Below are 18,609 nucleotides of genomic sequence, written 5' to 3' on the forward strand. Positions count from 1 at the left end.
ACCCTTCTGGTACGTGGATGTGTTCATCAAGCTGGAAGCTCTCCAGACCTCATACTCTTGGGATTTTATGGATGCTTCCTCATGTAGTCGTGATCAATTAACTCCATCTCTAGCCCCTCTCTCCTCTCTATAGAATGTGGGGAGGGGCGGAAAATCCCAAGCTTCTAATCAGGCTTTATCTTTCTGGTGACCAGCCCCCATCTAGGAGCCACCCAGAAGCCCACCAGCGTCCCCTCATTAGAACAAAAGATGCTCTTAGAGCTCTTATCACTTGGGAATGTACAGGGGTTTCAGGAGCCCTGTGTCAGGTACATGAGGCAGAGACCAATATATTTATTTACTATTTCATAGTAAGGTGGGTATGAAGACATGAAAAGTTAGTCAGGAAAAGTAATAATGCTAAATGCTAACAGTTTATTAAGCTATATTCTGGCTACTACTTAGTACTTTACATGTAATAACCTTCATTACAACCTTATTATTATCCTGTTTTACAGAGGGGGAAAAGGAGGCATGGTAGTGTTAGGGTAACTGGCCTAATATTATACAGCTAATAAATGACGGAGATGGGCTCTGAATCCAGGCAGTTTGTCTGCCCCTCATGAAATGGTCTCATAATGAGTGGCCTTTTTATTTTGAAGATTCTGGGACTTCGTAGGGAGAAAGTTGGAGACATTGGTAGGAAGATCCTCTTCTATCTATTCATCTTTGGCTTTCTCAAAGAAGTATCTGAGACAAGATAGGTGGTCCGAGTTTATGGAGCCAGAGTGGAGACCAGAGGACTGTTCCAACATTCTGATCTTCCACATATAACCTGGGGTTAGGAGGACAGACTTGCTGGTGGCTGGTGGACTAAGCTCAGATATTTCAAGTTGGGCAGAGACCTTCAGGGAGGAGATATCTTACCTTCCTATCAAGAGGAAAGGGAACTGAAGCTGTGAAAGGGAGAATGAGTACTGTTGGCAGTCAGTATTTGATGCCAGTTCTTCTTTTCTGCAAATGCATAGAGGAAAAAAAGACATTTTACAATTAAAAAGCCATTAGTTAAGTACTGCCAGGTTCTAAGTGGTTGTTTATAAATTCATCTGAGCCTCACAGCAACCCTAGGGGACAGGCACAATTATTATTCTTATTTTACAAATGGCGCAATTAAAGCACGAAGATATTATATAACTTGCTTAGTGTTGTTTGTTTTCGGCAAATAAATGGAGGTGTGAGGCTGGAAAGAACTACAATAAAGTTGTCATTAAGTACAAAACAGCTGATTAAAAAATCAGTACATTTCAGCTACTGTGTAGCAGAAAGAACCCTGGATTTGAATCAGGATTTGGATTCAAGCCCCATCCCTGAGTGCTGTGTAAAGATTTGGGGCTGGGCAATTTTCTCGCCTACAAAATGCAGATAATAATACCTACCTCCTAGAGTTTTTGTAAGGATCTAGCGAAATGACTGTAAAAGTGCACTGTAATCTCTAAAATGTTAGACAAACGTGAGAAACTTTTCCTCCCGGCTCTGGATTCGTAAATTTGGGGATACGGACTACCAATCCCAACAGGCAAATCCTCCGCGTTCCCTTCCCGGAAACCGGCGCAGGCCCTTCTGGGACTTGTAGTTTTATCGGGATCTGGCCCGCCTTTCCCGTTTAGTAAGGGCGGTGCGGTGTGAGCCCCGGAAGTACTCGTCGCCTGAGAGGCGTTCTGGTTAGGAAGGCGAGGTTAGAGGTCGCGGGTGCAGAAAGCGTTCCTGCCGCTGGCCTATTCGCTATGTAGCGGAGGGGTAGGCACCCTCCGCCACGTTCTGGAAGGTTCTTGGGCTCGACTAGGGCAGTAGACCCAGGATTTCTAGTCCCCGGCTTCGGGTCCTTGCCGGCTGAGCGGAGCCGCCGCCGCCATGTTTGGCTGCTTGGTGGCGGGGAGGCTGGTGAGGATGGGGCCGGGTGGTCTCAGGGAGGGGGCAGGACGCCGAGGGCGAGGCCCCGGGAAGGGGAGGGTGCGTCGGTGCGCGGGATGCGGGGAAGCCCCCTCAACGTCTAGTTGACTGCTGAGAGTGTGAGGGTGGGCAGTGGGACGCTGGGATGTTCGCTCTCCTTTCCCCACAGCTCTTTTCAGAGTAGCAGTCACACCATTAGCTGCCATTTATCGAGTGTGCATTATCCTAGGCAATGCGCGCCTTTTGTCTGTTCCTAGTCATCTCAGCCATCCATGTAGCGCTTATTTGGCACTGCAAACTTAACCGTCACTCGTGAGATGGTGGTTCTCATTCTCATTTTGCAGTTGAGGAACTAAAGCTCAGTTGGCAGTATAAATACTCGCCTGAGCTCATAAAGTGAATTCGAGGTAAATGTGGTGTTTGAATCTAGTCTGTAGCGTCCTGTTTGTCGAAGATGAAGGTACTCGGGCAAAGTATAACTGCTGGGTCCTTTTGGAAGGGCCCTAATAAAAATATGCTTAACGTAATTGGAAATGGGCTGATAGAAACGCCTGGAACTTAAAGCGTGAGCGATATCTGTGATGACCCCAGAAGGAGCGTGAGCAGTGAATTTCCTTATTGGTAAAAAGAGGTAACCTTCCGAATTGTTAGGTAAATGAATTAAGTACCTGGGATTGTTCCGGAAGAATCTGGAGGGTGAATCTTGCTTGCCTCCGTAGAAGCCACTCAGAAATCCATTTCAGACCTGATTCCTTTCACCTAGAATTCTTTCTCTTTATTTTTTTCCTCCCTGCTTTATTAAATGTTGCAGCCCCTTTGTTGATTTTTTTCATCAATTTTTGATAATGTAGTGTGTACACAGTTCTAAGGAACCACAGAGATAAATTGGAGATGGCTATCCTCAGAAGATTTATTGTCTGTCCCTTGAATGACTGGGAGGCCCCTTTTGGTGATGGTGGTGATTGATAATATTGGTGGGATAACTTTGTATTGCTTCTGCTCCGGATAGGAAGAATGAAAGGACCAGCCTGGGATTGAGTGTGGGACGAATTTCGTTAACGAATAACATTTAAAATGTGTGTGTTTTTCTAAAGAATAGAAAGGCCCTATGGAATCCGTGTTGTCTACTAATTTGGAAGGAATTTAGTTATAGCAGTGCCTGTGTCTATTTACCTAACACCTAACCTACATAATGGATATACAGTAGGGGTTCCTTCATGACAAGATTTTCTTTGACGGTGTTTGACTTTTTAATTCTGGAGTATTTGAACATGTTAATCAAAATGAAGGGCAAATAGACCTAGTGATGCCTCAACGTTTAACTACATTATTCTTTGACTAGAAAAATTCACCAAATCTAAAGTTATGGACTCAGTAAAAGATGTACCCTTTTTCCTAAGGTCGAGGATTAGAGTGTCATAATACAGATTAACAGAATGTCTGGTGCCTTTGACAGAGTTGACATTTAAGAAATATTTATTTTACCTGATGGTTATTTCAAGACTTGTAGATACCATGATTTTATGTGCCTTTTAAGATTATGCATGCCAAAAACTGGTAAAATTGAATTTAATACTAATAGGCATTTTGGTTTATATTTATGTTCTTTCTTCCTTTGTTTTATTCTCTGTATTTAAACTGGAGGGTTTAATAATTTGGGGGTTACAAATATTTTTCAGTGAGTAGGCAAAATGACAAATAATGAATCTGCAAATAATGAGGATTGACTGTAATAACTTCTGAATTGCTTACCCATTTTAATTACCCGAGGTTCTTTACCTTCAAACTAGAAGATAAAGCTTTGGTGCATGGTGTTTTGAACAACCTTTCATTTTTATAACATTCTGAAGCTGTAGTGATTTATTTATGTAAGTAAAATCCTTTCAGGGCACTTCTGAAATAATTTAGTTATGTTTTTGAAAGATTACATTCATTAAGTCATTTTAAGGCTAAATGTATATTTTTAGATTTTTCTATTAAAATAAGCACTCTTTTTGGTGTATTTGGTAATTCCATAGATTATCAGATTGATCCAATGTTATACTTGATATAATGACTATAATTGACTATATTTGGTAACAGAGCTTACAGCAATACTAAAAGGGCTATAGAAACTTATCAAACTATTTCACTAAGGCGAGTTTCTTATATTCTAGGTGCAAACAGCTGCACAGCAAGTGGCAGAGGATAAGTTTGTTTTTGACTTGCCTGATTATGAAAATATCAACCATGTTGTGGTTTTTATGCTGGGAACAGTCCCATTTCCTGAGGGAATGGGAGGATCTGTCTACTTTTCCTATCCTGATTCAAATGGAATGCCAGTATGGCAACTCCTAGGATTTGTCACAAATGGGAAACCAAGTGCCATCTTCAAAATTTCAGGTCTTAAATCTGGTAAGAATAATATATTAAAACAGTTTCATAATTAAACTTTTTTCTTAAATAGCATAACACAGAATGTGGCTTTTTTTACTTTTTATTATATTTTTCTGATTGCTGAAGTAATATGTAACATTATTTAAAAAAAAAAAAAAATCAGGGACTTCCCTGGCAGTCCAGTAGTTAAGACTCCATGCTTCCACTGCAGAGGGCACAGGTTCCATCCCTGGTCAGGGAACTAAGATCCTGCATGCTGTGAGTATGGCACGGCCGGAAAAAAAAAAATCAGATGGTACTGACACATTTGAAAAATGGTAAGTGAAGAGACCTTACACTTACACTCCCATCCATCCTCTGCCTCTGGAGAGAACCACTCACTGTGGTTTTCTTTGTATGCTATATACCTTTGTAAAGGGATTTTTCTGAATTAGTGGGTGTTTTAATAAAAATGAGAGGAATCTTCTCATAATTTGTAATATGCACATCAGTGTTTAAATAAACAGATAAACCAAGGAGACTTGTATAGGAAATACAATGAGAGTCCTTTTTTTCTACGAAGATCTTTTGAGCTCTTAGATTTGATTACCCCTTCAGTGTTCTTCTGTTGGTTGTATTGACATTGCAGGTGTTAGATCTTACAGGAACAATCCTTGCTTTGATGCTTGAAAGTATTTTGTTTAGAAATTGAGAATGATACTAGGTAGCATTTACTCCCATTGAATATCTGGTTCCTTTGAAAGTCTAGATAAAAACAGACATGAAAAGTCTTAGATTATAAATATGTGTTCTCCTGGAAATAGTCTGTAACGTCCAAGGCAAAGTTATATTTAGGTAACATGTTTATATATTTAACAAACATTTTGATATCTACTATAATGATTAAGTTCTTGCCTGAGATCACTCATATTCTTACAAAGGAAGATAGTTCTATGGACCAATATTTAGAAGGGTGAAAAGTAATTGCAGATGTTTGTACAAAGTGCTGAGAGAGAATAGGTAAGGGACAATTAACTCTTAAGTAGGTTGGGGAAAATTTCTGGGAGGAGATGATATTGGACCTTTTGAGAAGATAAGTAGGAGTCTGTCAGGCCTGTGAGAGGCCTATTGGGCATTCTTTTCTAGGTAGAGGTAATATGGGTATAATGATGAAAGTTTGAAATCGTGGTATGCTCAGAACGGCACAAGTTATGGTGTATAGGATAGGCAGGCACGGATCATGAAAAGCTGAAAAGCTTATGTATCCCACTGACTCATTTGAATTTAATAGGCTAGCAATTTTTAACATGCTTAGATCACAGACCTATTTGATAGTGTCATAAAAAGTATGTGTAATATAATATAAATATAATGTAAATACTAAAAAGTTTGCATGTACTCTGAAGCCCATCCATGTGTCCCTCCCCATAAAGAACTGTCCCTGTATGTGTAGAGGAGGCAGTGAACAATTTCAAGTAAGGGAATGATATGATCAAATTTAATTTTTATCCTGAGGACTGTGAAGAATGAACTGGAGCAGTTCTGGCCAGATGATGAACTGTTAGCTGCTGTTATTTATGTAGTTGGAATTCTACAAGAAGAAATGGGAAAGAATAATATTTAAAGCTAAAAATTGTTGAGATTGATGATAAATACTAATCTCTAGATTTAAGAACCAGGACAGATTCTTACAGTCCTTCTCAGTGGGGGTTCACTGAGAGAATTATCCCTAATCCCTAAGGCAGTGGTTCTTAAAGCATGAATCCCTGACCAGCAGCATCAGCATTAACTGGAAACTTGTTAGAAATGCAAATTTGTGGTAGGACCCCAGACCTACTGAATCAGAAAACTTGGATGGAATCCAAGTATTTAAATAGGTTCCCTAGGTGTTTTTGTTGCCTTCTGAAGTTTGAGAATCATTGTCCTAGGGCATCCACCGTATGTAATGAATTAATACTTGTACATATAGCATGGTATTCTGAATAGTCTTTGGGAGAATTAAGAAAATAGTCATTATCAAATCACTTTTTCTCTTTTCTGTAGCTGTGCCTAAATAGAAAAAATAAGTAGAAAAAAAATGTGGACAACTCAATACACTTTAGTGAAGTTAAATATATAGAGAAAGTAATAAAGACACCAGAGAGAGAAAACAAGTCATTAATAACTGAACAGCAATGAGTCAGTTTAGCATATTTATCAACAGCATGAATAGAGGTCAAAAGTCAATAGATGAGTATCTTCAAAGTGCCAAGGAAAAATAAAATAACCCTCAAAGCTATCATTGTAAAGTGAAGGAGAAATAAATGTGTTTTCATGTGGAGATGTAGAGTTTACTACTAATAGACCATTACTGAAAGAACTACTGAAGGTGGTTGTACTTTAATAGGAAGGAACTGAATCCCTGAATGTAGAAGGGTATGCCAGACTCAAAGTTAGCAAAGAAATTGGTAAACATATAGACAAATCAGGACAACTTGATTACATAAAACAATACAATAAATAAATGCACAGGAATTAAATACTGTACTGGAAAACAGTGCATATGACAGGAGGGGTAGTGATCTGAGTAAGCTTTCTGAGGTCCTGTGGTTTAGAAAGAGTAATAAAATTGATTCTACTTTCAAGTAATCCTGTTAAAATTTTAAGGAAAACTTAAAAAAAAAAGAAAGAAAAAGACAGAAAAATACATGGTATGTGAAAAACAAAATGAGATGGTAGAAATAATTTCACATATATCAGTTATCAAAATAAATCTAAACCTACTAAACTTACCAGAGAAAGCATGGAGACTCCAGGATGGGATTTTTTTTTTAAGGCAGCAAACTAATAATTATAGTGATGTTTATCAGTAACATGTCTAACACAAGGAACCTCCCAAAAAGCTGTCATAGGTGTGTTTTAGAAAAATGGGACTAAGGCAAAAGCATTATCAAGGATTAAGAGGTTCATTCCCTAGGAATGAAATAATTCACTAGGAAGACTTAAATATTTCTCGGAAAAAGTGAATGTCATGAATTTGTGTGTATATAAAACATAACTTCAAATATATAAAAAAATTGACTTTACAATGATAAGTGGACAACCTTACAATCAATTTTTTTTTTTTTTGCGATACGCGGGCCTCTCACTGTTGTGGCCTCTCCCGTTGCGGAGCACAGGCTCCGGACGCGCAGGCTCAGCGGCCATGGCTCACGGGCCCAGCCACTCCATAGCATGTGGGATCTTCCCGGACCGGGGCACGAACCCGTGTCCCCTGCATCGGCAGGTGGACTCTCAACCACTGCGCCACCAGGGAAGCCCTCTATGTATTCTTGATACAAGTTATTTATAAGATATGTGATTTGACATGTTTTTCTAGTTTTTGGATTGTCTTTTCTCTTTATGGTGTCTTTTATAGAGCATATGTTTTTGTGTGTTTTTTTGTTTTGTTTTTCTGCAGACATCTTGTTTATTGATTTGTTCCCTTGCATCTTTTTAAAAATTATTTTATTGAAGTATAGTTGATTTACTTAGAGCATGTTTTTAATTTCAGTGAAGTTCAGTTTTTCAGTTTGTTCTTCTCTGGATTGTGCTTTTAGTGTTGTGTCTAAGAAATCTTTGCCTAACCCAAGGTTACAAAAGTGTTCTCCTAGATGGTTTTAGTTTTAGATTTTACATTTGTATCTGGGATCCAATTTGAATGAATTTTCGTATTTAGTGCGAGGTATGGATTGAACTTCGAATTTTTTTTTTTCGCAAGTGGATATCAAACTGTTCCAACACCATTTGTTGAAAAGAGAAAGTAATGTATAGATGTTTATATGAATATATATTGATTTAAAAATGAAAGAGAAATGGAAATAGATACTGTTATACAGTTTTTTAATCAAATTACTAGTTGGAAAGCATGCTAGAAAATTAAATGGATACTGGTAGATATTAATAGTCATAAGCGATATAGGCAGAGGAGCAACTAACTTGGGACGAGAGAGAGATTTTTGGTTTGGGTGTGAGGAACCTTTGGAACATGATAGCGATGCCTTAAACATAAAGTGGTGAGTTTTGTTTGTACAGCAGTAGGCTAGTAGCCAGCCAACTATTAACCTTTGCATAGTGGGACAGTGCAGGCTTATTTTGTACCCAGACTCATAGGCATTGATTAAGGTTAATATTGGCCACCATCTAGTATACCAGGACCCACTGGTTGTTTTTGGAGACATACTAATTAAATTGTCAATTTAATTGTCCTTACCTTACCTTACCTTCTCTTCTCTTTGCTCTAGCTTTGCCAACATTTTGAGTAGGGAAAGGGGTGCAACATCTCTTTTTCATTTATGATCATCACTATATTCCGTGAAGGAGATGCCTTGGAAATAGTGAAAAGTGCTTTCTTCTGTCATTTTTGCACTGCCTTCGGCTGTCTTTTCCCTTTTCTCTGTGACACCCAAAACGTTGGGGGCAGTGGGCATAACATTCTGAGATCATAAAAACCCAGACATTTCCTTATTGTGTTATCTCATCCAATCTGGAGAAAATTCAGCAATCAAAAATGAGTTAATACAGTTGCTCTAACCAAAACTTTAACAATAATAATTACTCAGTGACATATTTTCTGTGGAGTTAGCTAAAACAGTCCAAAATCCAGTCCCAGAGTAATACTTAATCCATTATGGGAAAATGGATTTATTTCCATTATGATAAAAGTAATTCTTTTATTCTCCTGCCTTTTAAAAAATAAATTATTTCTCATCATTTCCATTATAACATGGTTTTTGATAGCTTTTATCTATGAAAACAAAATGAAATTTCAAGGCAGTATTTTTAATGAGTAAAGCACAATGCTTTATTAAAGGAAAAACAGCTTAAAATATTTAGAGACTTATTGATTATCAACATTAAACAAATGATAAAATGCTGTTAAAATGTTTTGGGTGGTCCTTTCCTAGTGTGTTTGGAAAATGCGCTTTTCGGATGTTTAAAGTATTAGAATTCTTAATTTATACAGAGAAGATTAGACTTTTTATTCATATTAGGGAATTTTGTATTATTGAAATATAAGAATAGGTGGACTTGTAATGGATTTATATTTCTGAACCTTTGAGATGCCCTTTATAAGTTTTATTACATTGAGCAAACCTAGCTAACTAGCATATCAGGGTGGAAGAGAGACTTGCTGAAGTAACTTTAGGCAGTTGTGATTGAACTGAGAATTTATTAAGTAAGAAATCTAGAAGAATTTTATGGGAGTAGGGAGGGTAGACGCTTAGTTGAAGTGAAGCAAATTTCATGTTAAACTTTGGCAGTGTTTGGTTCTCTGCTGGTTGATGAACAGATTTCTTAATTTTGCACAGAAAGGTTTTGGTCAGAGAGAGAGAATTGCTCTCTTGAGAGAATTGCAGTTAGTAGGACATCTTAAAACAAGTTACTGTGAGTTTTATTTTGTTTGAGAGAAGATTCTTTGTGGCTCTTGGGTTCTGAAAAGGAGTTATACAATGAATATACTTTTCGGCTGATGATGGAACAATCTGGGGTGATGGTTGAGAATTAGGATGGGACTAAACTTGAAAATATAGAAGGGAGGGTTTGATGTTAAGAAACAAGAAGAAACTTCCCTTCTTCCTTCCTCCCTCCATGGGATCTAGAAATCCTAAAAAAAAGTAAATAAATAAAAGGCACAAGCTTAGATACAGTTTGGTGGTTAGAGACTTGGGGAAGTTTAAATGAGTCTCTTGCAATTTTTATCTTTAGATGCTGTGCTTGGTGTTTAGTGCGGAAGAGACATTTAATCAAAAACTTAGTAAAAATCATGAAATACTGGGAGTATTATATAAAGAGATTTTTTGCTTTACAGAAATTGTATGCAAACTCAAATTAGCACATAAAAGGGAATATTAACAAAATTAAAATTTGTTTGTATGGAACTTGTATTTTAAAAAGTGGGTAATTATATGTCTTTTGCTATATCATGATTTTTAAGTTGTCTGTTTACATTGTGAATGCTTGGGAAATATACTAGAAATTACTCTAGACATTTCCATTAAACAAGTTACAGAAGAAAAAAATACTTGCTTATGTAAAGACTTTGTTGTATATCAACTTCATTCTTAGCACATACATTTCAAATTGATGACTGCTTTCATTTAGGGTCTCCGTATCTGTGGATGAATATTAAGATCACTCCAAGACAGTATTCAAAGGAAGCAGGTTACTGAGCTAATTGAAAGTGGCTCTATAGAAGATTAGACTAGAGCATGCACCTGAAGTATGAATAGGTTTGGATGGGATGGAAGTGGGAGGATGGGAATTGCATTTGGAAATCATCAGTCATGAAAGTAGTAGTATACACTGCACCTTCAAGTGACAGTGAGGAGGAGACTTTTAAAGGTAGCTTGATAGACTTCTATTTGGGACGTGTGGGGCGAGGGGTAAGGTTTAAAGGTAAAGTGGAGCTGTTGTGTGCTGGTTATGCTGTGGGGGGTTTACTTTTTTTTCTGGTAGGCAAGTGTTTGAGCAAGAGAATGATACTTTAAAAAAATGATGTTTTAGTAAAATCATTGTCTAGGATGGGTTGGAGAATCTTGTTGAGATTAGAGCCAGAGCAGCCAATTAGGAAGATTTTATAATGTTTGAAGGATGAAGGAAAGGGTAACATTGAATATCTGCTCATGCAATGCATTGTACTAGGCTTTCATGTGTATTATATATTTAATCTTTATTATTAGCTTCTGGTTTTCAAGAGACTGGATGTCAGAGAAATTAAATATTTTGCTAGCATTTGGTGTTGTCATACAATTGATTTTTGTATATTGACTTTGTATCCTGGAGGATGAAGGAAGGGGTAACACATTGAATATCTTGCTAAACTCCCTTATTAATAGTTCTAGTTGCATCCTAGAATTTTCTATATAGATGATCGTAACATCTATGAAAAAGACTTTCATAGATTTGAAAGACTTTCTTTCCAATTTTTTGCCAAATTTTATGTCTTTTATTTCTTTTTATTGCTTTATTGCATTGCCCAGCCCTTTGAGCATCATGTTGAATAGAAGTAGTAAGGGTGCAGTGAGGCAAGAAAAAGAAAAGAAACATAACAGTTGTTCTCTCTTCCTCTGTTTTATGAGTGTCTATGATTGAAAATGAATTGCCCCTTTCATCAATATGAAATACCGAAAAGAAACATAACAGTTGTTCTCTCTTCCTCTGTTTTATGAGTGTCTAAGATTGAAAATGAATTGCCCCTTTCATCAATATGAAATACCATTTATTATGGTAATGCTTCTGTCTTGAAGTCTACTTTGTCTAAAATTTATGTAGCTTCTCCAGTGTTCTTTCTCTCCAGTGACATGCTGTATTTTTCCTGTATTTTTACTTTGAGATAAATCTATGTATCTCTTATAAACAGTATATAGTTAGGTGCTGCCTTTTTTTTTGACCTCTGTCTCTGCCTTTTAAATTAGGTGGTTAGACCATTAATATTCAATGTTACTGATATGGTTAGGTTTAAGTTTTTATCTTGGGTTTTTTTTTTCCACCTTCTTTTGGATCGAGTATTTTTAAAATCCATATTTCTTCTATTGGGTTTTTACTTTTACCTTTGCATTTTTTTAGTGGTTCCTCTATGGATTATTATATGAATCGTTAACTTTTTACACTGTACCATGAATTAATATTAACAAAATAAACATCTGTATTTGACAACTATGAACCTGGATTTGGTCATTTTTATTGCGTGTCATCTCCACTTTTCCTTGCTATGTCAGCCCACTTAGTGAAATTCTGAATATAAATGAAAACTTTAGGGCAAAAATCACATTTTGGTAATTTATTTTGAATTAAAAATATTTATCTCCATTCTCATCATCTTCATACTGAAGTTAAACATTGCATCTCTTAGTAGCATGTGGGAGAATCAGATATGTGTAATAGGAAGCCAAAAGATCTCTTATAAATACTCTACGTTTTTTCCCCAAAGTTCAGAATTTTCACATCCTTCAGAGTTGAATAGCAGAGGCAAAAGGATTATTTGCTCACCTTTGCTTTGTCTTAATCTCATCCAGAGAAACATTTCATGGTTTGTACTGGGAATTTTCTCAGTGGACTGCATCTTTCATTTTCTTAATGAAGTCTTTTGGGAGATAGGCTGCTTTTTTGATGTATGTCCATTTTTGATGTATGTCCATCTCATTAACACAAAAGGTATCTGTAATTAGAATTAGAAACTCATTTTCCACATAATTTTAGTATTTCTTTCTAGTTCTATGATATTAAGTATTATCAGGTCTCACAGTACTTTTTGAATTTTTTTCACAGTAATTTTGGAAAGTTTTTCTTAAAATTTCTTACCTGAGTTCTGAAGTTGATATCTAGCCTTAGTAGCATTATTAAACTGTAAGATGCACAAAAAAACTCAGCATTCATATAGTAGGTCAGCTGAATGCTGGTGTTCACTTATAACAACTTAAGCATCTGTTAAAACCTGTTATATATGAATAATGAGATGCCAGGTAATGTTAACATGAGCACACTATCTTTTAAATTAAGGTTTAAATTTTTAATTCTGAACTCGGAAGGTGGAAGCAGTTTCTTTTACCAAAAATATGTAACTGAAAGAATTTATATTATTCATATTTATACATGTTTATATGCATATGTCTGTCAAAAGTAATTATTTGTAGAGTTCATATCCTATTTGAAGAGTTTGTTTAAGCCACATCCACATATTCTTTCATACACATACTTAAGTTCAACTTAAAACCTTCCTTTTCTCTGTAGGTTAACTATTTTAAAGTGTTTCAAGATACAATGAGGAAATGGCTCAGTGCCTCAGTCAGGGAGAATTCCAGTGACATCTACAGTGGAGAATTATGTGGAGAATGGGCAACGGAAGAGGCCAAGATTGGAATAGCAGGTGGGGGAGTAGGACATTAGGTCAGATATAATGAAAACACTTATGTGGAACTTAAATACTTTTTTGTGTGTCTTTAGCACTTTAGTATGTGATTGTACTTAATAGAAGAATAAGAAATAGTTGATTAAATTACCTGTGCTATAAAGAGGGATTATATATTTATATGAATAAAATAGAGTAATGAATGCGGTAGAGCTTTGTAGAATACTCTTGTTATGAGAAAAGGCTGATACTTTGTGTTTTAGGCACCTGAACTATGCACCTTATATTGGGGTTTTACCTTTTTTTTGTTTTTTATTTTTTTGGCCAGGGCCCTACTGTGAGGTAGTGTTAGTTTGGAATGAAATTCTAAAAGTATCACTTTTGATACTTAAAAAAATTTTTGCATTAGGGAATTAGAGCAACTTTATTTTGAAATAATTTTAAAATTAGAGAAAAATTACGACAATAGTGTAAAGAATTTTTTATATTCTCCCATATTCATTAATTTCGTTACTCTTTATCATTCTCTGGATATTTTTTTTTCCTGAAACTTTTGAGAGTAAGTTGTAGATATCATACCCCCTTACTCCTAAATAAATCAGCATACATTTCCTAGAACAAGGATATTCTTTTATAATCACAGTATAATGATCAAATTCAACAAATTTAACATTAATACAATACCTTGTCTGATATACATTCTACATTAAAGTTTTGCCAGTTTTCCCAATAATGCCTTTTATAGCAGTTTCCTGCTCCCTCCATCTAGGGTCCAGTCAGTATTGTACATTGCATTTAATTGTCACACTTCTTTAGTCTTTAATCTGACACATTGCTCAGCCTTTCTTTGTCTTTCATGGCAGTGACATTAAAAATATCTATGAAAAGAAGGCTTAGCACCAAAAAGGAATTTTTAAGAAATGTTAAAATTAGAGTTTGTCATAAATCATCACTTAACTTTCTTCTTTATAGTTCTGCTCTTTTCTTTTTGGGTTTGCTGCCATATTTTAATGTCATTGCTTTGGCTTCTACACATGACATATACAGTCTCTCATTTTATCTAGCTCAGTTGCCAAGAAGAAACTTTTAAACTTATTCTAGTTTTCATTTTAAGATTGGGTTGAGCTTGTCAAGGGGATTAGAAAGGACAAAACAACACCTCAAGATACTACTATTAGTCTGTTTGCATGCGGTGGAACTAGAGCCAGAATGGGAACCTTTTACTTCCTGATGTTTCTTGATTTCCTTTCTTGAATGGCTTATTGTGAAGTAAGTAATGAATAAAAAGCAGTTAAGAGTTCATACTACAGAATTTGTTGTAAACAGGTAGGATAATGGACGGGAATGAGCATCAACCTTGGAGTTTGCTAGACCCGTTTGAATCCCAGTGATACTCATGACTAGCTGGGTAGTCTTGACCAAGTTCTTTAAGCCTTAGAAGAGAATCCAGGTAAAACGGGGATAATAATACCTACAGTGCATGTGTTTTGCGGAGCATTAGAGATAATGCAAAATGCATAATAGTGCCTGGCACGTAGTTGGTGCTCAAGGAATGGTTATTACGTTTTTATAAAATCATAGAAAGACAGCTCTAGGAGGGAATCTTAAAAATCACCCGGATAATGAAATCTATTCAGAAAGGTTAAGTAATTGTTACTGACTTATTAGAGTGTAAGCTCCTTGAGAGTAGGGACTGTTTGTGTATCTTTTACCTTGTGTTCTTTAGCGTGTATAGAGCACAGTGATGGACTTTAGATACTTGGTAAATATTGATAGTTTAAATACATTTCAGACAAACAAATTCTAGACATATTACAATGTCAGGTAAGTTATTTTTGTCTGGTTTAAAGTACTTATTATTGATAGACCTTTGGAAGTCACATAGCTCTTAGAATACGCATGAGTAAAAAATGTAATTTCAGGCTTGTCAGGCTATCAATAGAAATAAAGCAGAGGTTTTAAGGATATATATATATATATATATACACACACACACACATATATGATTTCTAAATATTTATATTCAATACTAAGAGGATTTTCAGCAGGCATAATTAAGTTGTTTTTCTGTAGCTTTTTAGCATATGTCATGTTCAAATGCCACTTCATAGTGAATTGCTTATTTTTGGCATAACAGTTTTCTTTAGTCTTCATCCCAGCTGCTATGCACACCAAAAGTATCTTAACCAGTGGACTCACTTTTAGTTTTTTGGTTTCTTTTTGGGGGCACTTATAACTCTTAGAAAGATTGATATTTCATGAGTTTTATTCTTCTGTAGAGGTCTTCCAGAGAAAACATTTACTTATATATTTTTTAAACTCATTCTATCTTGCAGTTACCATATGGGTCCACTGGACCATTTTATAAATTTAATGTGCATTTGAGGATATTAGTGATCTTATTTTGTCTATATCTTGAAACATTTTGCTGTTTCATCCAAGGAATTATTTCATCATTTCTCATTAATTCTCAACTATGGAAGAAAAGAAAGGCTGAAACAATAAGAAAAAGGAAAAATGATGGAATTACTTGAAGCAGAGGTTGGCAAACATTTTTGTAAAGCTTAAGATAGTAAATATTCTAGGCTTTGTGTACTACATATGGCCTCTGTGACATATTCTTCTTTAAACAACCTTAAAAATGTGAAAACTATTGTATGACCTATCCTAGGTCATACAAAAACAGGTTATGGGCCAGATTTAGCATGTGCACCTTAGTTTGCTATTGCCTTATCCTATGGTTTTCATATTGCATTGTCCAAAGGATTATGTCATGTTTCAAGAAGTATAAAAGGAGACTGGAGACACCATCTTCATTGTCTGCTTTTTGCTTTTATTGGACAGAATTAGGAATTAATAATTTTTCATATTTTGTTCATGATGGCAAAGAGAAGAAAATTGACAGGGGAACAAGTTTCACAATTTTGTGTGAATCAGAAAATGAATACAGGGACTTCCCTGGTGGCACAGTGGTTAAGAATCTGCCTGCCAATTCAGGGGACACGGGTTGGAGCCCTGGTCTGGGAAGATCCCACATGCTGCGGAGCAACTAAGCCCGTGAGCCACAACTACTGAGCCTGTGCTCTAGAGCCCGCGAGCCACAACTACTGAGCCCGTGTGCCACAAGTACTGAAGCCTGCGTGCCTAGAGCCCATGCTCTGCAACAAGAGAAGCCACTGCAGTGAGAAACCTGCACACCACAACGAAGAGTAGTACCCACTTGCCGCAACTAGAGAAAGCCCGTGCGCAGCAACGAAGACCCAACACAGCCAAAAATAAATAAATAAATTTATTAAAGAAAATGAATACAATGAGGCAGATAGCAGCATTCTAGACTCATGATGGTGGTGAAGTTGATCATATAAGCAAAATCTCAAGATTGAATCTTCAGATGATGGTCTCTTAGGTGAATTTTCTCAAATAAAAAAATGGATGATTGAACAGTATATTTCTAAGGGCCAAAAGAAAATATGGTATTCTTATCCATTTAGTCATTCAGCAAGGAGGAATTAATCACGTAGTATTTTGTGACAAAATCTTGGACATGTGGTAAAAGGATGTGTGCTGGTATTCTTTCATCTCTTACGTTTGGTCTCCAAATTTGACTGGATACAGTTTGTAAGTGGGCATTGCTGAAAGTGGGTGTGTATACAAAGGTGATGAGAAGATAATGTAGAAATGAATGAAACTAATTGGATTGATTATTCTAAATAATGTTTATAAGTCTGAAAATGACAATGTTTTGCAAATTACAGATCAAAGAGGGTAGCCATTCTTTCTTCAATAAATTATGAGCCATTAAAATTTTCAAAATTTCAAGGTTTCAAGTATTGCACTTTGACAATGCAACTGCCAGAAGAAAGACCAGAAGTGATGATAAGCTCAAATCTATTAGAGATCCACATTTATTAGTGACATTTGAGGAACAGTTGTATTCAGAGAACGTGGCCCATTTTGGCTATTTATAACTTAAAAACCAGGCAAATGTGGGAAATCTGGAATGGATGTTTGAGTTTGCTGTACTTTAGTACTTACGAAAATTCTAATAAAGTTTTTTAATATCTCTTCATTCTTTTGAACATTTTTTTGTGAAATGAAGTGTATATAGTTTTAAAAAGAGTCACACCCAGATAGTAAATGATGATGACTGCTTTTCCTTGTATACTGACAGTAAAGCACTAGTTTCCTATAGGATTTTCTCCTCTGAGTTGTGTTAGGCTAGTGAAGAGGGATACTTTGAGAAACAACCTTAAAAGATTTGCTGCTGCTTTTACTATTGGAATGTTACTGAGAACTTTTTGTAATGTATGTTTTTTTTTAAAGACCAGGTCAGATGTTTTACTTTCCCTGCTGTTTTTGTTTTTTAATTTTTTGGTTATAAGACTCAGTGTAACTGATCATGTTTATCTTTTTACTTTGGCTGTCAAGAATTCATATCCAAAATTAAACACTCACTGTAAGTTTGTACATTATGTTCCAATGTTTCTTTCCAATATTATATGGTTTGCAAACAAGAACCTATGTACTTGGAGGGTACCAATTACTCTGTCAAGCCCGTTTTGAGAATAAGATTGACTAAAGGAATGGTTTAACTGCACAGTGGATTTCTTTGAAAATATAGATTAAAGATTACTGAAGACTGAGGGTTTTTTTGTTTTTCCCATCTTAAGTTGTCTTAGTCCCAGAGAGCTTTAAAATGAAAGAGAATATTTCCTTAGCCCCAGTTTTTGCAACAGATCTTAGAGAGTTTTCCTTAGGGCTTCACTTATTTGCCAAGAGCTTGTGTGTGATAAAGGATGGAGGTTAGAGATGACAGGGCTTTCTGCTTGGGCCGATCACTCTCTGGGTAGTTACAACTAAGGCAGTAGTAGGTTGTATTGAACTACTTTCCTTGATTGAGATCATTGGAGCCTGTTATACAGGCAAATAGCAGTACATTTTCTGGACTTAGCATAATTCTAGGTTTAAAACAATTAAAAGGATGGCGTAAGGAACTCCAGAAGTTCATCCCTCCATAAAAGCAACAACAGCAAAAACTGGCAAAAACTCTCAGAATCAACTTTTTCAGGACTCTGGAAACTAACCAAAGGCTTGTCGCAACCAGAGGGACATTTAATCAAGAAAAAACACTGAATCTCTGTAAGAATGGTGAGCTTTGTGGTAGTTAATCTACCCTGCTCCCAACTCTTGTTCCTCAGCTCAGTGGTAGCCTTGAAAATAACAGACCATGTTCTTGGTACTGGTACTGATACCAGAGGGAGCAGAATGGACCTTATTCACAATTAATTGTAATTAACTTGTTTTGTTCTGTGGTTCCCTGGAAGACTGATTTAAGAGGCTCACCTTTATCTCTTTTAACTTGGAACTCTTCCACTGCTAAAATGACTTTCTGCATATGTTTGTCAAAAATGTTTACAGGTAAATGTATTAGTCACTGCTGCCTGAGGCAGTGACAA

The 18,609-nt window shown here is 36.1% G+C and overlaps 1 protein-coding gene across 3 annotated transcripts in view; it reads left to right on the top strand.

The window, feature by feature from the left end:
• The first annotated feature begins 1,673 nt into the window (after window positions 1–1,673).
• Window positions 1,674–18,609, top strand: part of HIKESHI (heat shock protein nuclear import factor hikeshi) — a 28,024-nt gene continuing 11,088 nt past the window's right edge. For 2 of the 3 annotated variants that reach the window (XM_060303868.1, XM_030835873.3), the window contains exons 1-2: window positions 1,674–1,920; window positions 4,086–4,323. In XM_060303868.1, coding sequence (XP_060159851.1) covers window positions 1,891–1,920; window positions 4,086–4,323 — 268 coding nt within the window. In that variant the 5' untranslated portion in view covers window positions 1,674–1,890. Of the gene's footprint in view, window positions 1,921–4,085; window positions 4,324–13,035; window positions 13,172–18,609 lie in introns of those variants that run through there. The other variant, XM_060303869.1, reaches the window with a different exon arrangement.

Source organism: Globicephala melas, chromosome 8, assembly GCF_963455315.2.
Source record: "Globicephala melas chromosome 8, mGloMel1.2, whole genome shotgun sequence".
In the NCBI taxonomy this organism is placed as follows: Eukaryota; Metazoa; Chordata; class Mammalia; order Artiodactyla; family Delphinidae; genus Globicephala; species Globicephala melas.